Source organism: Homalodisca vitripennis, chromosome 2, assembly GCF_021130785.1.
Source record: "Homalodisca vitripennis isolate AUS2020 chromosome 2, UT_GWSS_2.1, whole genome shotgun sequence".
NCBI classification, from domain to species: domain Eukaryota; kingdom Metazoa; phylum Arthropoda; class Insecta; order Hemiptera; family Cicadellidae; genus Homalodisca; species Homalodisca vitripennis.
Window position 1 is genome coordinate 164,676,139 of NC_060208.1, and position 25,610 is coordinate 164,701,748.

A 25,610-nucleotide genomic window follows, 5' to 3' on the forward strand; every position below is an offset into this window, starting at 1 on the left:
TGCTATAACAAAATAAGAGTACAAGTAAACACAGTTGAGGATACCAATAAATTTAAAAAATGAAAACTCCATCAATGATATTGGTATCGAATTAATATATCATTTAACTGAGATAAATAATGCTAGGATTCACTAGCAAAAACAAATAAGAACCTTAAAAAAGAAGTTCCTGTGCGAACAGCTATTCAATAATATTATTTGATAAGTTTGGTGTGTATGCAAAACATTATACTCTTATGCTAGTAAAATTATTGTCTACCCAATCAAAATAATGTTTACTGAAAATGTATTCAATAAAAATTCCAGGATCAGTTCCGTTTTAAACCAAGTGAACTTTCTACAAGCGAATTATATGAAAGCTTCTTTGTAGCTCGAATATTAAGCTGAGACTTATAGAATTGGGATTCTATTATTGTGACAAGAATAGTTTCTTTTTTTATTGAGATAAATACGTCTTCCACACTATATACACCAATGTGTTCAAGTACTGTAGAAGAAATCATGCTGCAGATAAGTTTTCTTTTAAAAGTTTAAAATGAACAAAATATATTGGTTTTAAAAATTTAAACTACTGTGTGGATATATGTTTTTTTCATACTACATTATGCCCATTTTGGTTAAAATAGGTCTAACCACAGTGCATCTAGAGTAGTTTTGTCAAATTTTGTTTCACCTTTGATTTGCTCCAATGACAAACTTCACCTTAGGACTTACTTGCAGTCTCCGTAAAAAAATGTGTAAAGAATTTTCAGATCTTAAAACTTTTTATAATATGAACTGCGTCCGTAGTTGTTGTGATATATATATATATATATATATATATATATATATATATATATATATATAATATTACACGAGTACACTGCAATATACAGGTTAGAAATTTACCTAAATCTCAGATAATTATAAAACATAAGACAACAACAAAAATGAATAGGTATTCTAATGTCAAGACGTCGTAATTGGTATGTATTATATAAGGGCACACGTTTTAGAGACAAATTACAAATATCCTTTCACACTATGTCGGTAGAAAGATGGATTTCACATCTACCAGTCATCTCAAATGTCAAATTGAAGATGCATTATTAGTTAAAATGTTTTACACACACCGATGGGACAGTATCTGTCAAATTTGGCATGTCAATATAATCTTAACACTTTCATAAATTTATCAACTCCATAATCTTGAATGCTTGCAAGACAAAAATTTTTATATGCAAATTAATTTCTGTAGAAAATTATGGCCATGATTTTATTTAACCCAAAATTGTGTAATTATGTTAACTTTTAACGTTTCAGTTGTATATTTCTAAAATTTAAATGACCACATCTTTAAAACTTAATATTTATCCAAAAATAAGTGATAATATATTTTGGTTTAAATTTCTTCCAATTTTAAGAAAAGTAGCGATTTGCATTCATTTTATAAAATACCATTGTCATTTTATAGAACTTTTTCGAAAATTCAAATGTCCATCATGAAACTTTTTATTGGTTTTACTGGTTAAATAACTCAGAAAATCTGTGTGTAAATAGTGCAATTTTCCCAGGTTAGTCTAATTTTATTAGGAACTACGGTAGTTAACGTATTCACTAATATTCCCTCAAATTGTAAAGAAATTAAAAATTTATATGCCTGCGATCTGAAAATTTTACGAGACATAAAAAACACGAGCGGAACTTAAGAGGAAACATTATTATCACTGATCTGAGCATTCTAAACACATTTTAAAAGCTAAAATTCATAATAATTGGTATATAACAATGCCCTTTCTACGCTTTGAGTAGTCGCCATCTTAAAACCTTAAGAGACATTGAAAAGTGAAAGAATATATATTTTTTATAGGTAAATGTTATATTGCAAAAATTTTTTGTTTGGGTCTACGTTTTGGAATTTTATAAGTTAAATTTTTGGTCGATTTCGCATTGCCGTCATTTTGAAACTTTTTATTAGTTAAGAATGGCTAACGAACACATTCAAGCTATGTGCAATTACTGAATTTGTACCACGTTTAGTATGCATGTTTTAACAATTACGGCAGTTAACGTGTTCACATAATCACGTTATATTACATTGTCCATGCTTGCATACATACATACATACATATAAATATATATATATATATATATATATATATATATATATATATATATATATATATATATATATATATATTGGTCGTTTATGTCACATATATGTTTAAATAAACAAACTAACATATGGTCGGAATACCAGATATCTGTCAAACGACACTTAATATTCATTAAATTTGTATCATCTGATTGCGTATTATGTTTACTTAATTATATTATATGGTAAATGCTGGATTCACAGTGATAACACAAGGATAGATTTTTGGGAATTAGTAATTTCCGACAAATGCTAAACAATACAGAATCCAGTAGAGGTCACAAGAAGACTCCAACATGTACACTACATATTGTTGAGATGATTGGTTGAAGCTAACGTTCTGTTAAAGAAAATTAGATTATTTTAATCATAATTTCATGCAATAGGCCATATGACATGGATTAATGTTACTGTCATATCAAAAGGCTCATCTTTTATGGTTCAATGTTTGATGACTACTGGAAGAACGGCTTCCAATGCATCGTGCGAGTTCCAATGTTTTAAACAAAATCCAAAGGTTAGGGAGTTTTATTAAGTAGAATAATATAATTATAAAACTGAATTAACCATATTAGTTTCATTCATAAAACAATGCAGACCTTTACAATGAGGCATCCCCCGTCATTTTTTGATCTAATATAGGGGTGTAAGTGTTAACTACAAACCGACTGTAAGACTTCATTCATTACGTCTTGCATAGCAGTGTAGTAACGTAAGTTTAAGTGTGTAAACAGTTTTTTATTGCTCCACATTGATATTCCTAAATGTTAGGGCAGATCTTGGACATGGATTTTAATACGTTAAAAATTTTATATATTTAAGTGTAGTTATTATTCGTGAAGAATAATAGTAAAATACTGTTTATGAACAGCAAATAATAATCTTATAAATTTATAGATATTTTACTTAACTAAAATTATAAGCATTGGATAACTTTACCAGCCCTGAAAATGCTTTTTATTAAATGGAAAAGACCAAATGAATCAATTAAAATCCAACTTATCAACAGTTTTTAAATAGGATCTTCAGTGAAGTCCAGAAAATAATTTATTGTATATTCGCAGAAATAAACGACATCTTATATAATACAAAAAGATATAAGAGACATTAAATAGCAAAATTTCTCTATGGACTTACAGTCAGATGCTTAAAGTTAAAATTTGGTTTTTTACATTAAAAATCTTAAACGTAATGAAGTTGTTCTATCGATTTAGAACATTGTGTGGATTCGCAGGCGGTTTTTGTATAAATTATTCACGGTAAACATTATTTATTTATTTCAAAAGGCAGAATATAAATTGAAATAATTTTTATAAAATGATGTTTGTTAAAAACTTAATTATACATTGTATAATCCTATATTTGTATCACTAGGTTTTCGGATTCATGCTGATTAAATGATTTTTTTAAATACTCGGACCCCTAAGAAGATAACTCTTTATATCAAAAACTGGGGTTCACATCGAACTGGAATGGCTGAAATGTATTATTCATGTCCAGATTTATGTTCTCTGAATGACCAGCACTGACCTGTGGTGTGCTCGTTAACATCTCCCTCCACTGCCACAGACCACGAGATAGAGGACTTGGTGCGGCGAAACGGAAGATGGGGTAATTGCGCAAAACAAACACCCACGAGTGTACTGTAAAAACCAATTATACACCTATTAGGTTATTTACTTCTTATACCGCTCTACCACTAGGTTCGAATAAACATTATAATTGTTGAGTTATAGGTGAATAATGTCAAACTTGATAAAACCATTACTTCCCGAACAATAAATATGTAGGAAGATATAGTCCTTGCGTTTCGGAAGTAATTTATTTTCAATCTATATTAGTAAGTGACAAAATCAATTCCAGTTTTCGGCAAGAGTTTTGAGTTATTGGTCTAAAAGTTTAAAAGGAACTCATTAAGCAAAAGTATTTAATAAAAGAGTTATATCATTATATATATATATATATATATATTAGTCCAATTTTTAAGCCAATCGAAATTTAATATCGTAAACAGATATATAAAATCATAAAACGAATGTCCCTATAAATCTTTCGGAGCTTTATTATTAAAAATGAATGAAAAATTAAACAGAACCAACAGAAAAACTACTATACCTGTAAAATCTAAAAATATGATTGTTTAAAATTTACATTAAATTAACTAAATAGTTTCAATAATTTATCAATTTTGAAAAACATTACAAAGTAGAAAAAATCATTCCTAGACAAAGTATTTCACAAATATTAAATTTTTTCTTAATAATTGGAGCACGAAATAAGTAATTTTCCTTACTGAAATCAAAATATTTAACCAATAGCTTAATATTTATTAGAATAATGGTTATGTACTACAAGAATATATACTGATTGTATAGCCATGCACATTAAGGTGTACAATGATATTAGCCTTTTGGATTTAAAAATCCCTTCGCCGATCAATGATCCATGATTACCTAAATAAAATATTTGAAATCATTTACAACTTCCACTTCTTTTTCTATAGTACTAAATGTTTTTGTAATAGAGTCAAATAAGGTACAGGCAATAGAATTAGGTATGGAAGTGAAAATTTCAACCGCACAAGTAAAGTATAAACCTACCTGTATAAATAAAGAATTTTTCATTTCATTTTTAAACTATGTGTAACGGGCATACGCCTTTAAATATATTAAACTTTTTAAATGTAGGTTTTGCATACAGAAAACGTTACAATAAATTTACTGTATAAAATTTCATTCTATATAATTAAAGCATATAAGAGTTAATTAACCCCTTACTTATCATGTATCCATGTGGATTCATCACCCTGGCTGTAACTACCGTCTGTGCTGTGAGATACTCACTATATACTGTCAAGCAGTGATTCAATTTAGTTATTGTGTGATATAGTAATTTTCCCACCTCTGTACCTAATTGTTGTCCCTGCATTCAGTAAGGCCTTTGGGATTATTTACGTGCACGTGCATGTACATTACGACTACACACGGATACAAGCTACAAGTTTTTGTAACCTTTTACTGCTAAACTAGAACATATTTGGTGGCAGAGATTTTTATTGACATTTCATTGACATCATCAATGAACTACGCATCAGTAGCATGAACGTTGACATGTCTTTTAGAGACTAGCCCGCCTTTACAAGCACGAAAATTTCTGCAGAAAATGCGCATTCATTTGTAGGTATTCAAAAACAAAATCATTAAACAAAAATCTCTTTCTGTTGTGGGAAGAATGATTATACCTACAATTTAACTCAAGTGTGAGTAGATTCATGGGTTTAGAGTAATTAAAAATTAACTTTGAAATACTGGAGATTACAACCTTTTTTAATGTAACAGTACCATTCGTTTTAAGCATAAACAATTAAAGTCAAATTCTTTACGTAAAAGTACATTTCATCATTACAGCATACTATTTTATTAATAATAATACTATCTATATATCCAGCAATATTTGAAAGTGTGTAAAAAAACTGTTGTTATTCACCCAATTAATTCCACAACTAACAGACTATTGTAGTAATCTTTGTTGAGTTGCTTTACGGCCGAGGAAGTGAAGACAGCTTTACGATTAACTTTGCTAATGTATGTAGAGGGCTTGACCACATCGGAGAGAACCGAGAAAGGGCTTTAACCACGGTACTATTCAACTCAATTGTTCTGCCAAATTTATTTTGAATAAAACTCGTATGCAATCTGAAATTGTACTTTAACGAAACATTTTACTGTTATATCTTTTTACTTTATACGTTGTGTAATAGTGCTCGAAACTAACTCCAGAAAGTTATGAAAACATCATTCAGATGTCATAACGTGATTTTACAAATACAAAACAGTTAAAACTGTATCTTCGAAACAATTTATTATGGTTTTTATCTAAATTTCACTAAATTACAAAAGAACCTGTAAATCTTTGTAGATTATATATAACATCAGATAGATTGTAATAATATTATTCTGGTAACTTAAGGTTTTGACAAGCTGTCACCGACAGACAGCGGTTTAAAAGGTTTCTTATTTCTTCTCTTTATTTATGAGAGAAATATTTTCCATCGTTCAAACTATATTACAAGCCTCTATGACTAAAGTGATAGAGTACTATCATAATTAACATACATAAAAGCAATACCTACAGCCTCTACATGCCGCCAGAATGTCTATGCAGTCCGCTGCTGTCCATATAATTAAAATACTAGCACATATAAGTTGAATTGACATAATACAATAACATATTCAGAGTGAAAGAGTACTAGATTATGTTAGCTAGTTAAATCCCAATTAATGTATTGCTATTTCTTTGATAGCTTTAGGAAAGGGGAAAATGGTTATGTCTATTAGGTTTCATTCCTTCTCATGGTTCTAATTATGTTTTATGGTATGGTTTTTACTCTGCAGTATTTTAAGGTATTTATTCTTTAAATGCAAATTCTTGTAGTGTTCGGCTGTTTTAATAGGCTTAGTACAGTATTATAGGTATTAAATATATATATATTTAATTTTCATTATCAATAATTATGTATATCCAGTTCTATTGTGAAGTATATATTGTTTTGTCCACTATTTATTATTTATTTTGCACACACGAATAAATATACTGCAAATTAATTATTATTCCAGCCTAATTAGTATTTAATACCAGAAAATCCTACCTATAACTACCATGTTACAGAAACTTTGCTGTAGGGGTTCACAAAAGGGTGTCTCGAACTTCACTGGCTAATAGTATAGTTCAGCACTCCAAAAAAGAAATGTCCTATATACATAGTTCGGTAAATGTTGCGTTAAGCTGCTAGTCGCAATTTCATATTTTTTAATATCTCTAGAACTAGTAAAGCTACAGAAACCAAACTTTTAACAAAGATATTAACCAATGAAAGAAAAAAAGCTAGTATAGTTAAGATGTATAAGGTACCAACTATTTAGCAATTTTAATAACAATTTCAAAGATACCTTTTAAACGAAACCTCTCAATTAATAAGTGAGCACGATCACTTAAATGTATACTTGCAACAAGCCGCGAACAACAAAGATTTTGTCCGTTAAAAGGTATTAGCTTTTTTGCATTAGCTATAACAAAAATAAAAGATGCAAATAATTATTCAATATTAAAAAAAATACTTTTTTTAAACAAAATCCGTGAACTGATAAGCGAGCACGATCACTTAAAAAAATACGATTGGACAAACAGGGAGCAAAAACTGCTGGCACCTCTCAAATGTGACATGACTAACTCACACTTTATAAACTGTCACTGGCAGATATTTGTTTTATAAACAGTTGAAAGTTACATTAGGGTTAATTTTTCATGAAATATAACTGTTGGATGTAATTGCTGCTGTTGATATTTACAAGGATATCACAAAGTAACGTCAGTAGTTTTAATTATTAATAATAATAATAATTTACAATATTAATTAAACCATTTGAGAGGAATCCCTAGAAAGTTCACTCTTTGTCTGGTTAATATTATGGCATTAGGTTCTAAAATGGTGTTTTTATACTGCATTTAAAACCTATGGATTGCAAACGTTTGAATCATTTTGGAGATTAAGTAATTATGTTAGGTAATTTTAACTCTAATATAATAACGTATTTACGGGGAAAATGTTCCATGAAAATCAACTGCTTAACAAATTATATAATTTATGTGTAATAAAAATAACAATTTAAAGTATTTGAATGAAAGTACCATTAAGATTGGTTTGAAAGAAATGTTTCATACCGATCTTATGAGATTGATCTACTGGAAAACTCGCGAACAATTTCGTTTTACAGAAACATTTGTAAATTGTTAAGCTGTAGTTATAAATTAAAATAATAAATATACAATCAAGGAAGTTAAAAAATTGTTATACCTGGTGGTGGGCTAAATACAATAAACCCCTTTCACTATATAGAAAGGTTACCTCTAAAAGTATCTCTATTCTATGTGGATTTGAATATTTTAGTGAAAATGTGTAAGAAATATTATAACGTTAAAATCATCTGCATCTGCTATACGGCGCTAATATTTGAACACAAAAAAATAGTAAGATATATTTGTTTTGCAATTATTGAATGCTATAAATGATGTTAAACTTGTTTGCAGTATTTCACTGTCATTTTACAAGATAAGTAAAAAAAATATAAAAATATACTTATTTAAAATCGTGACTTCAAACACATTTCTTCCAGAAGTAACCAAGGAAGTAATGTTCATAATTTTGTTACAAATCATATCTGTGTCTAAGTGTTCATTCTAAGATATTTCTGTCTAGAATATGCATTAAACGTTTATCTGGCAGTCTCTGTTCAATATAATATGTTATTAATGTGTTTTTAAAACCAGAGGGGCAGAGGTCTTAAGAAAGTTGAGGCATATGCCAATATAATTACTTAGTGAACGAATCAGGAATAAGTTACCTTTTAGAGTAATCTGAAAATTAATTCATGAATGTAGTTAACATAGTGTACCAAATTTGCGATATTGTTAGTAATAACAAACTAATGCCGATGTAATAGAAAATTCAATTTACATTATGATGTTAAGTATAGTGGTCTATTTAATGTATTACATTGTTATAGACACATTATAGAAAGATTTTTTGCTAAAAAAATCACTTGAACTGTGGTATCTTGTGTTTCAGTCCTTTGCGCTTGCTCTAGAGATGATTACATTTCCGTTGCCGTGTTTGTCACCAGGCAACGGTCAGCAGTATTCAATGTAACGCCTACCTTCACCTGCTTTATATGTTCTTATTTGCAGACCAACCTGTTTGAAACGGAATTGGTTATATCGCCTGAATTAAAGCAGTTTAAAAAAGTTAACTTTATGACAGAGTTCGGTCTGATTGGTTACAGTGGAGTACTTCAAAACTGTTACCCAAATTGATCTGAATGTACTCAGGATGATTTCTGAGGACCTGTTATAAAGATTTATAACTCCGAGTGTGTGACAACTATATACACGGTATAAATGATTTCGTGAGGGCAAAACAGATCTCTTACAAGTATTTTTCCAAGGCATGTAGGAATATTGTTTTTGGTTATTTCTGAACTTCTAAAGTTTTAATACACATGACAAGTTAGCCTCATCCCTTCATAAATCTTGAGTGACGTGTCCTTATTTAAATTATTTGAAAAACAAGAATTGTGCTTGAACACGAAACACAGAGAGTGCAAAGAAACAATTAAATAAGGACTACACCAAGAGTGCCAAAATTTAGTCGTGCCCTTGCTGCTTGTAATTTACTTTAATGACATTCTGGAAAATATTTATACTTGTCGTATAGTTAAATTCGCAGATACAGTTGTACTTTATTTCAGGATATAACTGTTAAGACTTCTAAACAGTGATTAGAAAATAACATTAATATGCAAAATAATTGGGTGATAATAGCTTCCCAATAAATATTATATTACTATGCCTGATGCAAATGTGCTAAATAATAGTATAAAAAGTGAAAGGACTTATCATTGTTGTGAGCGTAAAGTTATGTCTTTGTGAGTGCTTGCATAAGCAGAAGCTGTACAGTTATGAACAAGTTATTTATTATAAAATACATATACATTTTGAACCAGTGTGGAGGAATCCTACAGTCGACATACTTAGCTTTTTAGCTAACGCACTTATAGTATAATAAATTATTAGGTTCTAAGTAAATTTTTAAAAGAATAATACATATTTTAGGTACACATTATTTTAGTCTTCATGCTTAAGAGCTTCAGATGTTAGTTTGAATTGTGAATGAACATTATTTTCGGCTTTACGCGTATTAGCAGTACTGGTTCGAATGAGTTACATTCCGACCCCTTGGTTGAGTTTGCTTTGATTGGCCGATTGAGAAAATATTTGCTCAATACGTACGTCAGAGAAATGGTAACAAACAAAACATTTTGCGTTTTGTAACAATCTTTAAGTCTGTAGTTTGCTACAATTTGTTATGTAAAACTACTAGTCATGCATTCCATACATTTGTTAAAATTGACAGTTAAATTTTTTTAAATTGAAACTTCCAATTTTTGTTATCTGAGTATACTCTGCGCTCAACATTGATTACATAGAAGATTGAATAAGAGGTATCGTTATTTTTAAGCTCACTATATTCTTTAAAAACAGTTAATATTAAATAATTTTAAATGATTCTTAAATCACTTTAACATTAAATTGTGCTGCCATGTCAGAATGTATATATATATATATATATATATATATATATATATATATATATATATATATATACACTTAATAAGAGAGTACTTAATTACCTTGTTCACATTATCTTTAAATGAATAACATGTGTTAGCTGCAATTCATTTCTTATGGAGATTTTAGCAACTTCTGAGGCCAGTGGGGCGCAGTCCAGAGGAATTTGAAATACTAATAGGCCTATTTTAACATTATATCCTAAGAATGCCCGTGTAATATTTCAGTACAATCGGTCCAGTGATTCAGTCAAACACACACACACACACACACACACACACACACACACACACACACACACACACACACACACACACACACACACACACACACACATAAACACGCAGACAGATATTATTAGGTTGTTATAAAAAAATATAGATATTCCATTTGCCAACTATTATTAGCGCTTCAACTAATATTAACACATCTACGAGCTTGATTATTTTCCAAGACAAAGTGAACTATTTAGAGAGTGCCATTCGTTTCAAACTAAACAAGGTTCAGGGGAAGCTCGTTAAAACTAACAGATTACATTATCAACAATACTAACCTGTTTGCAATTCCAGACCGGCTGTGTATGCGGCCGCAGTGAGAATAGCTAAGAGATTAGCTAGTAGATTTACAACTTCTATGTCGGTAATATCTGTTATCTCTAGTAGCCATGTGGCCAAACCCGGAACATTAACCTTCCGCATCTTCCCTCATTCGGATAATTATTATCTAGTACAATATAATTCTAAATTGGTGGCTATTTTCATTTGACTCATGTATGAAAACCATACATACATAATCATAATCTTTAAGTACTTTGTCATTTAATATATAATACAGTTTTTAATAACAATTGTTTATGAAATTGGAGAAGTGGTAAAATAAACAAATGATAGTTTCCATATTTTTGCACATTTTTAATACTTGGACACGAATAATCTGTAAGTAAATGACACGCTAACCAATATACCCTTTATGGGTTTGATTACTAATTCTCATATCCTAGTACGATACTAATTTTGAAGACAATCCAATGGTCTCACTTTTAATTTACTCACTAAAGTAAATTTGTAATACAGATAAGTTCATTATAAAAAAGTGAATAGGTCTTTGTGAATATTTTGCCGCTGAGAAATATCTGAAATTTATTAAACTAAGTAACAATAGAGTTTAAAAACTATGAAGTTATTCACATCGATTCGTAGGACTTATTTCACATTTCCAAACTGTACTCGCTATGTTTAATTGGTTGTAGCTAACATTAAGTGAAACAATCTTATCATCATATTTTGTATTCACTTCGAACAAGAAGCTAAGAAAAATCACCATTACGCTTAATCCAAAGGACCGTTGTGCTTGCTTCCTTGGCCACAGGATTTTCAGAAAGGTTAGGTTGGTGATAAGAGTCATCTCATAACAGTGGGCATGATTTTTGACACCTTGGAAGAATGAGAGGCTAAATCTGTTCCAGCCTCTTCCACTCAAAGTGGGAAGTGGAGAATCCTCTCTCAGTTTTAGGCCAACGGCAGCATATAATAACGTCAAGGGTACTATATGATGGTACTCCAAAAATCATCCTCCACAGTAAACTAGCTCAATCGGTCAACCCTTTTTACGGCAGCATCTTGAATCTTTCTATTACTCCGGGTCATCTATGGAGTTGCCCAAATCTGTAGTTTTTGCTGTACCCAGCGTCGGTTCAACGGGAAACCAGCAAGAAATAAACCCTCCTGGCACACCAGCACATACACGTAATGAAACTGTAAGTAGAGCAATCAGTATATGTTTCTAATAGTTATATTTATAAATGGGGTAATTTTAGGTGTCTTAGGAATGTCCAGACTAGATACAGACATCGGAAATCAATGGGACTCTAAAATCGTGAACACATTCCTCTTAAGATCGCTATTAGATTCGTCCATCTAATCTTGTGAAATCTGGAGAAGAACCATGGAGTATACTTTGTAGCATTGAACTAGATGCTCAGCGTGTGTATGGAGTCACATACTATATTCCAGACACTCATTATTTCAATAAAACACTCACATGCGTGAGCACTTGTATGGCCAAGAACCAAAATAATATTTTATATACTGACAAGGTACCAAACGAGTATTTACTTTAGTAATTAGTTTTAGAGCGTATCGTTGCACGCTCAACCATTAATTGCTTTTTCGAAACACATTCGTTGTAGTAAAACTGTTTTGCTCACAAGACTAATAAATTAAAATACCTTTATTTAGACCATTTCTCAGTTACATAATTAGTTTTTATAAAAACTTATGTTTATGAAATAACTTTCGGGTCTACTATTAAACTACAATAGATCAGTTCTAAATAAAACATCAAATTTCCAGACCAAATAGAGATTTTTATATTTTTAAACTACATTAGATCCTAAAATAATACCAGTTTTAGTTTGAAAGCTGGAGGAGATAAACCCACTTTAAGACACTCAATAAGTCGATGAACAACACAGGACCAAAATAAAAAAAATGTCTCGGGTCACCGTAGAAAGTCACCCCGATGATGACGGGTATTCGGCCTCTTCATGGTATATGAGACTTTCATTCTAGTACTGAGGTTCCTTACCCTCAAGGAAGACTATATGGTCTCCATCCGATGGCAGAATGTTAAGGGCATTCCGATAGATAAATATAGACTAGAATAGGCTAATATTGAAAATGAATCTCACTGCAATATTATGTTATGCTATACTGTTGCCATATGCTGGTTAACAATAATAAACCCAGCCAAAGTTACTTATTGTATTAGTTGGTGCTTTAAGGTCTCTGCTAGCATATTCTTGAACATGCATAGCCCCCTCAGCCTGCCCACAACTCCCTGAGTAGCGCGAGTGACATGGTTGGAGAAAGTTAGGCTACTATGTAGTACAAAACCGGGAGTCGCCAAACACCTCCAAAATCTATTCGAACGCAACTCTCCCTAAGTGACCATACTAAAAATGGAGATAAAATATATAAAACGGTACACTTATTAACATTGAGTTTGAGCCTATTAACCATTGACCGTCTAGAAACTTATTCTATGGCAAGATCCATTTGACCAATGGTTGTTGTCGGGTTTTTAGGAAATGTGCAGTTGAGAATAATCTGCATTCAGATAGGCAGAGGAGTTCTTCAAAACTGCCATGTACAAATTGTACAGCCAGCTAGCCTCAGGAACACATGATTAACTCGTATATTTATACACACATTTACCTGACCAGACGTATATACCCATCGTAGTGACTTAAAATCTGACACTTAAGTAAGACCCCATTAAATTCACCATGAAATAAATGAGTATATAATAAGTTTTTATATATTTTCTTTACCAAATGAATTTCGTTCATTTTTATCAATAATCGGCGTAAATATTATGCTTTATAAAATTTTTTAAACAAATACCCATGTTAAAGTCTCTAAGGCAAATTACTGATTTGACTTCAACCGTTACATCCACAAATAAGGCATGAAAAGAGGTGAAAAACATCTGTATGTAACATCTGTATGATTAGGTTGGCCTATATACCACACACAATCCCATTATATGCCCTAAAACAACATGTTTTCCACACCAGGGTCGAAACACGCGGAGTATTCCGTTATCTTACACGCAGATTATGCATTATTACACTCAACATAAAAGTAAATAACTGAAAAACGTACACATACGTAGCATAAAAATATAAGATTTTTCCTAGAGAAAATTTACTAGTAGCACTATTTTTAATACTTCTGAATGTAATAACTAAAATGATAATCCCAAATCACATGCACATCTCTGAGCTTTTAAGTTTTGAGGACGTTTATTGAGATAAAGGGACTATATTCTCAGTTTGGACGCGGAGAACGTCTTGATTGGTTTAAAATTCACTGAAGATTTGAGCTTCGGGTTAAGGAATGTACGGTGAAGGTGTAGATTAAGGCGACATTATGGCTGAATGTGAGGGTACTGGTGTGTTCTCAACAGTAGTTCATTCCGTTTAATGGGGAGCATCATTAATAGTTGAGGAGAGCTTCTTTCCCGGTCATGATACTGATCGTCTTACTTCAGCTCTTTCCTAAAGAATAATATAATCTTCCGGGAACAATTATGACCGAAATTTAACAATGTGTCTCTTAGAAAGGTTTTCAATTTTAAAAGCCTTCTGGATATCAGGGCGCTCTATGCTTATTACGGTTGGCTAGACAGTATTTATAGACGACTTAGATTCCATGGCAGATTTAGGGGTAGAAGCGATATGTCTCGCTCCACACACGTTCGTCTTCCATATTTGTTCTACAGAACCATAATCAAACATATCCGTTGTGTGCTATGCGCGTGGTATGTATTACTGCACGATCTGTTGTCACAAGTGCGTCTACTGTGTACCTATTTGTTGTTCTTTTTATAATGGTGGTTTATTCACGTTCAATGTTTCTTGTGATATAGTAAACAATGTAGAAGTACAATACACCATGTTTCGAGTAGCAGACTTCGCTAAGGTTTTAGTCTATATTTAATTCTATTTTAGAAAAATCGTTCTTTACGTGTAGAAAAATTGTGGTATCTCTCACCAATTAATGTTTACTATATGACACCACGTCACTACAGAGTGAGTAGTTAGGCTACGTGTTTTAGTATATCACATGTTAAAATTTCATACTTTTGTACTCAGTTTCTTTCCGCTATTTCCTCGTTACAATTATGGTTATCCATGAGATGCTAATGCTTAGCCAAACCCCATGGAGTAAAATGTAGCATCATCCAACTCACTGTTACCAAAATAGAAGTGAAGATTCGTAGGAAATTTCAAGTTTATGGGTGAGTTTATTAGATATCGTGCGTACAGATAGACATAAATGAAATTTTTTGGCCCCTCTTATGATATGAGCTGGTTTGTGCTCAGTTCAAAGTATATTGTTATACTTACTTTCAGTTTATTCAGATGTTATTCATATATGTTTCCGTGTTTCCGTGAGTATGTTGAAAGCGTGGAAGCCTATTTATGAATGCCTCCCAGTATGCCCAGCAGATCGGCCTCCACTCTGTAGATTTTACTGGTGTGCAGAAGATTGGTTCTAATATTTTTCATTTACACCATATATGTATATATATATATATATGTTATTCAGATGTTTGGTAATGTTTGGGAGTTTATATAATTTTCAATTTTTACTATATCATAATTTAGATCAATGGATAATTTCTCTTGTGTTTTTAACACAAACGAGGAAAGCTTCAGATTGGGAATATCAAATAAAACACAACGAAGTCTCGTTGGTGGTTGTAACCGCTGCAGAATGTGGAACAATATAAGAGAAACTCCTCTCCTCAAGATTAATGTAATTGAATTGCTTAGTTACATAGTCTAGACGAGATAAAAGTGCCTTTCATTGAATCCCCAGCTGCGGGTAATATGACCTCATATCCCCTTTCTTTGGGTGTGATATATAGTTTAAACAGAATGTAAAGTTTGGTATCAGATAAAAATGTATATTAAATTATATTCACTTATGAATAAAAACATTCCAAAGGTTGAGAGTTTGAGAACTTATTATTTACAGTCACTACTGCAGTCAAATGGAAGCTTTAAACATTTTTTACTACAAATAATTAATGGAAAATACGATGCGTTTTAGATAGAATTTGATAACTATTTATTTAGCTAAATAGTAGTGTGATCAATCTGTCGTACTAAACATCATAATACTCCTGTCAACTTAAAAATAAACATCATTATCGTCAACTTAATCCCTGATAAGTTAATTCGTGAAGCAATCTATTAAATTTACCCCCTTGACCAACTTAACGTTCTAATTAAAATTTTTTATAACATATATTTTTATCCTCCAAATAAAACTAAAACACTTGTTAAGCTTAACCCTGGTAGAAATTAAACAGCAAATTAATATTTTAACTATACTTTGTAGATTTAATTTTACAAAACAATTTTAGACTGATATTTACTCATCTTCTTTATCTTAGCTGATTGGAAGATGCACCCATAATGGTTAGCTTACTTCCCTAGTAACCACGTGGAGGGTAATTGCTTACTTAGCGACCGCTTCCGACTTTTGATAATCATATTTTTAACTATCCTAAATTTTACTAGTGATATAGCAATATATTTCAATATATATGACAATTCTGGTTTATTCATACCTGCCAGAATATCCTATGTTAGGTATAGGAAAATCCGATGACAGATGGATCCTTTGCACGCCACTCATGTTTTAAAGTTTTACTAGATAACTAAAAGAATATTTTTTAAGCTAAGTAACTTTTACTTCAATGCTAATTTTTTACAGCAACGCTAAACAATTACGTTAAACATGTATTTGAATACGTAACACATCTACTTCCTGTACGCGAGAGGTCGCTTAAGGCAATTCACTTACGCTTAGTATTTAGTTATTTGTAATTTAACTTGATTTCAATAGAAATAATCTAACGATTAGTCACACTAAGTAACTATCAGGATATAATAATTTAAATTATCTACCTGTAAAACCTTGTAAATAAAACTTATTACAGTAAGTACTGCACGATTTGTCGTACAATTTACACAACGCAGGAGGCCGCAAATGAAAAAATGTTTCAACATGTTCTTTTGAAGCCAAAATAAAAAAACATTATTTTTTCTTATAAATAAAACGTGCAGAGAAATTAGAAATTTAGGTTATTTTTAAAACAAAATCAGTAAAATACTAGAATAACTAAAAGAATACCTTTCACTAAAGTTCAATGTTAATGTTTTTATTTTATCATAAAGCAATAGCTATGCCATGAAAGTGTTACCTTCCTAAATATAAATAATTCTTTTAAGACATAACACATTCAATGGCGTTGTAAATATATATATATATATATATATATATATATATATATATATATATATATATATATTTGTTAATTTAATTTAAGTTAGCCTTTTTATTGAAACAATTTTAAAATATTTCTAAAACCTAAAACTTTGATCTGAGTTTAAATACATGTTTAGAAAACACAATACAATGCAACTGAATAAATATTTAAACTATTTTGTCTTGAAAATTGAACTCGACTACTGTAACAGCAGTTTATATTAGCTAGTGTAAGATTACACTTTGAACTCAGTATAAAATAGCCCCTACCACACGAGGGGCTGGTCAACTTTCATCTCCTTATAGTTCGGTCTGTCTGTATAACCACACGATATTTCACAAAATGACTGATTTTTCATGAAAGTTTCTTTTATATATAGGAAACACTGAGTGAATGATGGTACATGTCACTCCTTGAGATTTGGCTGACCGTTACCTCATATCTTAACATTGTTTACATCTTTACATTGAGTAACATTTAAAAAAAAGCTGCAATAGAAATGAGTTTTGAAAATGAAATGAGGTGCAGGACAGAAGCGTTCCTTGTAACCTCAGCGGAGCCTATTCAGCGGCACGTGATGTTGCGTACTCCTCCCTACCTTGTTCACAAACCACCTTACGAAGAACAACAGCGAGGTGTACAGCAGAGATACTTGTGACACCAAACCGATCGGTGACACACGTCACCAGCAAACAACGGATGTAGGTTCAGAGGATCAGAGATCAAGGGAAATAACAACAAGCTGTTATTCCAGATTTCGTGAGTCTGGAATCGCTTCTGTTCGAATTAATTATATCTAAGACGCCGTTATTTGAGTTTACCTCGCTGTCCTGATATATAAAGTGCTCACACGCCTTAGAAATCCTGATAGGGCCAACAAGTATGTACATCGAACCCTTGTAATCTACTTTAGGATTGATATTGTCATAGTTGAATGTTCCTCGTTGTCACCGCCAAGAAAAATATACAAAAATAGAAGCAGCAAATTAAAATGCGCCAAGTAAATAATTTATGTAATCAATATCGACAGCAGTAAAGCAAACACGAGCTACTCAGGTACCAACGACTAAGACTGATGTGAGTGAGGGAAGACCGTCTAGGGTGTCAAAGGGTCTGGGTAAAGCGAAGGGCGTCATGGTAACAGAATCCAAGAGTCAGGAAGTTCTCAGCTCTCTGTCGCTCGGCTAAGCAACGTTTAACATTCTAACCTTCATTCTAATCGATTAATCATATAAACTTGTGACGGAGCGAATATGACGATTGGATAGTGAATGTTAAATATAGTTTATTATGATAAATGATCACATAGCTCTATCATATTACTTTATAAAAGCTTTCACAAAAAAATCTGAGTTTAATTCATTTCAAAACCATAGATAACTGATGATAGTATAAATAGTCTTAGGATTTAATTTTATGTTATTAGACTAGAAAAACGATTGTCCAAAGTTGATGTGACCAAGCTTATTTCGGATAATGTTAAATAAGGCCAATGTACACTAAAATGAATAGCAATTAGTATTGACTAATCGCCGACAGCGAGAGACGGCGTTCCTTATTTATAACTTTATAAAGGTTAAAATCACCTCCTAAAGGAAAACTTATAGTATACATGGTGTCCATTCTTCAATCACAATTTGGTTTTTTCAGATCATAATATGTAAGAAATATAGTTTTTATTGTAGTTAGGACTTGTTCTAATACTATTTTTGAAAACATTTGATATACATCTTTTTAATGGAGATTATATGAAAAATATTTAAGAGTATTATGTTTACGATAAATATGTTAATTTCTAGATAGTCATTTTTTAATGATCATTTCACTACGACAAACAATGAACTAATACTCACCACCTTCATTCTGGTGTAGTACAGAATAATGTTTGTGTATATTAATGTAAAACAATTCATGAAAAGTTTTAATTAAATTTCCTGTTTAAAAATGGTTTATAACAATAACGATTAAACTACGAATAAAATTAATTATAACGTATTTCCGAATAACTGCTTAACTTTTAATCCAAATAACTTTAAATAACCCCATTTCGGATGATTTTGCCCCTATTGTACAATGTTACACATATGAATTCATAATCTACGTAGAATCGTGTATGTACAATAAACAAGAAAAAAACTGCTTGTAATTTTACGGGGATCGTTGTTCTGTTATAAATAAATATTTTGTTTCATAGAGGATATTTTACAATGTAATCGCCCATTTACATTGTAAAATACCTTTTAATACGTACTTTTTTCACAAATACTGGATCAGCATAGTTTACAATTTGACTGATGTTTTTAAAATTGGGTAAAATCAAAACGTCACTCGTTCAACAGTTTGGATTCTTTCCTTTAAATACAGTCCGTGGGCTAAAATGAAATAGTTTTCAAAATTTGTCCTTCAACACGATTGTTCACTGCAAAGAAAACAAACCGTTAAAAATCATATGTCTTGCCACGATTCAATTAACAAAGTTGATTTTCTTCATCGCTGATGGGGGCGCAGCAAACCTTATTTGCATAACAACACTTGTTTATTAACACTAAAATGACAGTCCCTGTTTTGAGTATAGATTTAACGTCACAAAAGAAGAATTGTATTTTGGATAAGCAGACATTGGAGGTCGGGTATGTCTCAAACACACTCTATTGAACGATATAAAGTCGTGCTTTTGTCTATAATATGATCACTACGCGAGAAATCTGGTTGTCTAAACAAGTGATTACTTCGTAAGTTGTTTCTTACGTCTCTGCTGATTACAGTGATCATCATTTTGGTACTTTGAGAGAGATATGAGATGAATATATGAGATTGTAGGTACAGGATAATCACACAAGCTATTTGGATGTGGATGAGGTAGTTTTCCTTATCAGTCCTCGTATACGAGACGAGTGAACCCTGTATATCATTATTTTCTTCCCCAACACACAGTTCCCTTACTTTTTGTGAGTAAAATATGTAATTGTTAGGGACATTTAAACAACCTCCAAACTTCTATATTGGAATATTAAAACTCAATTAGAAAAATTCAATTCATATAATTATTTGTTGTCCTTTGCATACCACTATGAACTATGCAACAACTACTATTACGATTACTGTTTTCTTTATGTCTCAAATTTAGTATGATTGAACCACATCAAATAGGTGGAAACTGTTTATTAAATAAAGTTTAATGTATGATCTATCATTTGTAGATGTCTTTCTCCTCATGTTATACATTTAAAATTTCATGTGTAAATTAAATAGTGCTACTTTATAAAATACTGATATGCTGGAAAAATATGCTGTTAAATATGTTAAATTTGAGACGACAAGATTATTACCTTTACTTAAAATTTAATCCTGTGCCGTGGGTCTATTTTTATTTATTAAGGGTGAAAACTACCACCATTCGAAAAATTCATAAAATATTAGTTTCGAGCGTGCAATCATCTTAAAAACGTTAAATTAACGTCGATAGACATTTTATGATATATTAAACAGTTTCGTCCTCTAAAACCATCCTTATAATAGTAACCATTAAAAAGTGATATCAAAATTTGTTATTAAGTAACCGGGAAACCAAATTGTATGAAAGTTTATCAAGAAGTTTAGTTTTCTAGGTTTACTCACTCTCTACTTTAAAGCTAACTCTTTATCCGGGTTTGCTCTTTAATTTTTGGGGGTGAAAACTACTCCTATTTTAGTTCTAGATTTACATTTTTGATCGATTTAAATCGTCTTTAAAAGTATTTAAAAAGTTTTAACAACTGTTATTGTTATAAAAATTAAATAAAAATAATTAAATTACTAGAACAAGTAAATATAAATAATTAATATTCCTCCTTACTCTCGTCTTCCTCTTCGACTTTATTTCTCTCCAGCTTATCTCCATCTTCTACCTCGCCTTCCTCTTGGTCCATAATTGGAACTGTGTTGTGGTAGTTATCTCCATTATATGTTATACATGCTGAATTGCAGAATAACCGTACCTACCCTCAGGCAACCACACTCAGCTGCTAAAATATGTTTTATAAGAAAAAATATTATAAAACATAAAATGCATAACTTGCAAGTTTTTCCTCTTGTTTCGATGTCATTAAGTTTGGACTGGCAAATGATCATTATTGTGAATCCTGCCATTTTCCATATCAAAAATTAAAAGTTCTTCATTTTGCAGAATTTTTTGTAATTCAAAGTTTTCTGTTTTTAATTCTTGCATTATCAGCAAAGAGAGTGCCTATCGAAGAATTAGCTCGTACTGCACGGGCATAAGAATTTCCATCTAAAATTTTATCTACTGATCCTGATGCACATGCTATAAAAAATATTTCCTACTTCCTCCCATGACGTAACCAAAGCAGTCCATGAAAGATATCAAAAGGTGAAAGACATCTAAGACGGACGAAAATACCAACTTCACTACTAATTCAATGCTACAATAATATCGTAGGCCTTTATGTATAATGGCTGGTCAAACCTAATTATGCATTGAAGGAGGAGGAGCTCTTCTTATTGGAAATATAAATTTTCTATTAGTTTATTACAGAAAACTCCCAGTTCTCAAATAATTTCTTTATTTTAACTCGATGCCTTTCGACATCGAAGATGCCATCATCAGGTGTGAATCAACAATTTAAAATAAATATCAGCTGAGTAAACCTTAATACAAAATTTATATGGTTAAAAGTAAAATAAAATAAATATTAGTATTATGACATGTATAAAAGTTTTGGTAAAAAAAATAATTTAGTTATATTTTAAAGGAATGGTAAATTTTGAATCGGTCAAAAACCATTGTTTAATATTTTATCTTTATGTTTGGTTATGTATAATGTTTCATATGCGTCGAGTTCTTCTTCTTTATGAACTTGTTTTAATAATGTAAAGTTTTTAAATGTGTGGTTTGTTTTAAATGCATGTTTGGCAATAGGTGATTTTTCAGTTTTTCTGCATTTATAATATCTTTCGTGTTCCTTATATCTTTTTTAATGGTTCTTTTGTCTGGCCAATATAAATCTTATCACAATCCTTACAGTTAATTTTGTAAATACCACTTTTATGTTCATCTAAAATTTCATCTTTTGGATTTCCAATTAGGTTATTTATTTTATTTGGTGTGCAAAATGTTGTGTTCATGTCAAGGTGTTTTCAAAATACTTTTTAAATTTATTTATAAAATGGACCATAACTCATGCATTGCCAGTTTCGTTTTTCTTTTTGTTCACTTTTTAAAGTATTTCTTGATATTTTTGATAAATTCTTCTTTTGTTTTTTTAATAAACTGTCAATTAATTTAGTTGAGTATCCATTGAAAGCTGCTATACTTTTTATGTTTCTTATTTCTTTTATGTACTCATCGTGTTTTAAAGGTGTTGTAAGTAATCTATTAACAATTGTGTGGAAAGCAGCTCTTTTTGGGAGGGTGGATGGTTTGAATCGTGTGGTATGTATCTGATATTGCAAGTAGGTTTTCTGTAAATTTCATACTCTATGTCGCCATCATTCCTTTTCACGAATACATCTAAAAATGGCAATTGGTCTCATTTTGTTCCCTGGCTTATGGATCTTAGGTAAGCAATATAAACGTGGTAAACATGGATTTGAAACTGTTAGTTTTATGCATAATACTTTGTTCATAAGCAAATTGCATTCTTTTAAAGTAGTAACCATCAATTCAACGAATTTATTCAGATGATTTTTAGTGGTTTTAACGTATGACCTTCTGAAAGCATATCTTGAACTCTACTGTAATAATCTGTTTTATTCATAATTACTACAGTATTACTTTTGTACTTTTGTCAGCTTTGAGATGGAATTATTTTATGTTCAAAGTTCGTCTTTTTTCCTCATTACGAATCTTGGAAAATGTATGAATTTGGGAGAGTTCTGATCTAATTTCACTTCTATCGTCATTGTTTCGATATTTTATACTGGTTTCAACAATAAAAAAAATCCTCTTTGTAGATTTTAGATGGCAGGTTGTATTTAAACCCCTTTTCTATAAGTTTCATTTCATCATTTGTGAATGCCTCAGATGATAAGTTTTGAACTAGAATCTTTTCTGAATATGCATTATGATGAACGCATTCAGTTGACTCTTTTTATTTTCTTAAAGGTTTTTGAACTTTTTTGTAAGATTAGAAAATTTATGTTCATGTTTAAAATCAATAACTTTAAGAATATGTGTATATGGAATTTCAAAACTTTTATGCTGAATATGAATTAAGTTTTTAACAATTAGCAAATGTTGTTTATAGGCTTGGAGTTCTAAATTGGCTCGTTTTGAATGTAAAAACTTAATTTCAAGATTTGACCAATTTACTTTGGCGTTAACAATTACTTGATTAGTGACTGAATTTTTGATTGGTATGTTTATTATTATAAAATTTATCTTTATAAATTTTGGAAATATTTTGTTTTTGACCAAAACTCTTATACATATACTAATATTTATTTTATTATACTTTTAACCATATAAATTTTTTAATAAGTTTTACTCAGCTGATATTTGTTTTAATTTGTTGATTCATACCTGATGATGGCATCTTCGATGTCGAAAGGCCTCGTGTTAAAATATAGAAATTATTTGAGAATTGTGAGTTTTCTTTAATAAACTAATAGAAAAATAACATGTTTTCATGCTTTATTCGAAACTATATCAGAAGTATATTTCAGAGCTGTGTATAAGGTACTGTATTCACTAGGAGATCCATTTATAAACGGTAAAAAATTATTGCTGGTACTGCATAGGTAATTTGAGAACCTGTTATCATCGACATAAGTCCATTCGAACCGATAAAATCATCTCTTACATACTTCATGTACATCTATAAAATATTAAGCTTATCGACAACCGTTTGGTCAAATGAAAGGTTTTTATCTAAATCTTTAAATTGTATATTTTTAAAACCATTTCCTGCTTTTTTGGAGTACAACTTTATATTAATTTTATGTTGTTCAACCAAAGTCTGAAGCTTTTGGGATCTCTCCATATTTTATACGTTTTGTTAGCAATCTTGCCTGTATACTTATAGCCGGAAAAATAATCTCAACTGATCCTAGATAATGGCATATTCTTCAATCGTTTATTGCAAGGATATTAAAATCACTATTATCCTATACAATCTGTCTAAAAGGCTCTATAAGAGATATATTTGTTTGCAGGGCAGCACAAGTTTCATACAGTTTCACTTCATTATAGCTATAAGAAAATCCGAGTTGGAAAATAAATAGATCATCTTTCTAGACCCAAATTGGCAGTAAAATTTTATGCCTACAGCAAATTAAAGTGGAGAAATAAAGCGTTTTAATCAGGGAGCATAATGGCACGTGTGGTGGAACTATATTTATTAATACATTTTTTTCATATAAAACGCTTTTCTCTTTTTAAGTATAATTTCAAGAACGGAAGTAGTAGTGGTGGAATATTTTGATTCACATCTGATAATATCTTATCACTGGCAGGATATTCGTGTGTATGACGTACAAATGTTCTAATTTTTAGGCGTATTAATTCAGCAGCATAATCAATTATATGATTTTCTTCATGTTCGTGTTTCTTTTATTATTGCCCTATTTTACATCCTCTCTTCAGAATAATATTCTCTACAACTTTTGACTACAAGTTTGCGTGCTTATTAATCATTAAAAAAAATTAATTTACTTCAAATCCAAACAAAGCAGGTTTTTCGAAACCAAATTTTGTATATGTTTCTGCAATCTTTGATATGGGTGGTATTACAGGTCTGGGACGTATTTTACCTAGTTTTTAAGTTCAGTTTACATAAAATCATATTTATTTCATAAAGGATAAAAATAAATGTTTGTTTTATAAGGCTTTAGCATACATTCTATGAGTTTTACACAAAAATGCATTTATCTTTGGTTACTATACGTAGATACTTTCCATTTTGGCGTTTGACAACACCAATTAACTCTTAACAAGCAATAACTCCGTTTTATTGGATCTGCATAATTAAATGCAAATTTTTCCAGTTATTTGCGAAAAACCGAACAAATTTCATTCGCGAATAAGTAAAAAGGTATTTAATTCCAGAAAAAAAACTGTATACAACAAAAGTTACTTAGAATTAATTAATTTATAGATTTCCGCACTTATTTTTAATGAAAAATTGCTCACCCCTGGCACAGGGTAGACTTTAAAATAGAGGACAAGTACAACATAAATCCAAATTTTTATGAAACTTAGTCCTGTAGGGGATAAATATACGGGAACGTTGACTACACTAATAGGCATAATACTAAATTTCGTATATAATAGTTTCGCCAGATGTAGGCCTAAAGTAACATTACTCAGAGATGGAATTCAGATAAAAAGTAATTTGAGTTACTCATAGCATTTGAACTAAAAGAGGTGTTTCGTCACACCTGTTGAAAGTTCTGAACGCGTTGAAAAGTATGATGTAAACAATCATTGGTAAATCTGCGTCAGCTGCAG

The 25,610-nt window shown here is 30.8% G+C and overlaps 1 protein-coding gene across 7 annotated transcripts in view; it reads right to left on the minus strand.

The window, feature by feature from the left end:
* LOC124354982 (adipokinetic hormone/corazonin-related peptide receptor variant I-like) overlaps positions 1 to 25,610 on the minus strand; it is a 209,146-nt gene that overhangs the window by 52,954 nt on the left and 130,582 nt on the right. For 4 of the 7 annotated variants that reach the window (XM_046805828.1, XM_046805823.1, XM_046805821.1 and 1 more), the window contains one exon: positions 3,665 to 3,777. The exons of the other annotated variants lie outside the window; for them this stretch is intronic. In XM_046805828.1, coding sequence (XP_046661784.1) covers positions 3,665 to 3,685 — 21 coding nt within the window. In that variant the 5' untranslated portion in view covers positions 3,686 to 3,777. The remainder of the gene's footprint in view (positions 1 to 3,664; positions 3,778 to 25,610) is intronic. 7 annotated transcript variants of the gene reach the window in all.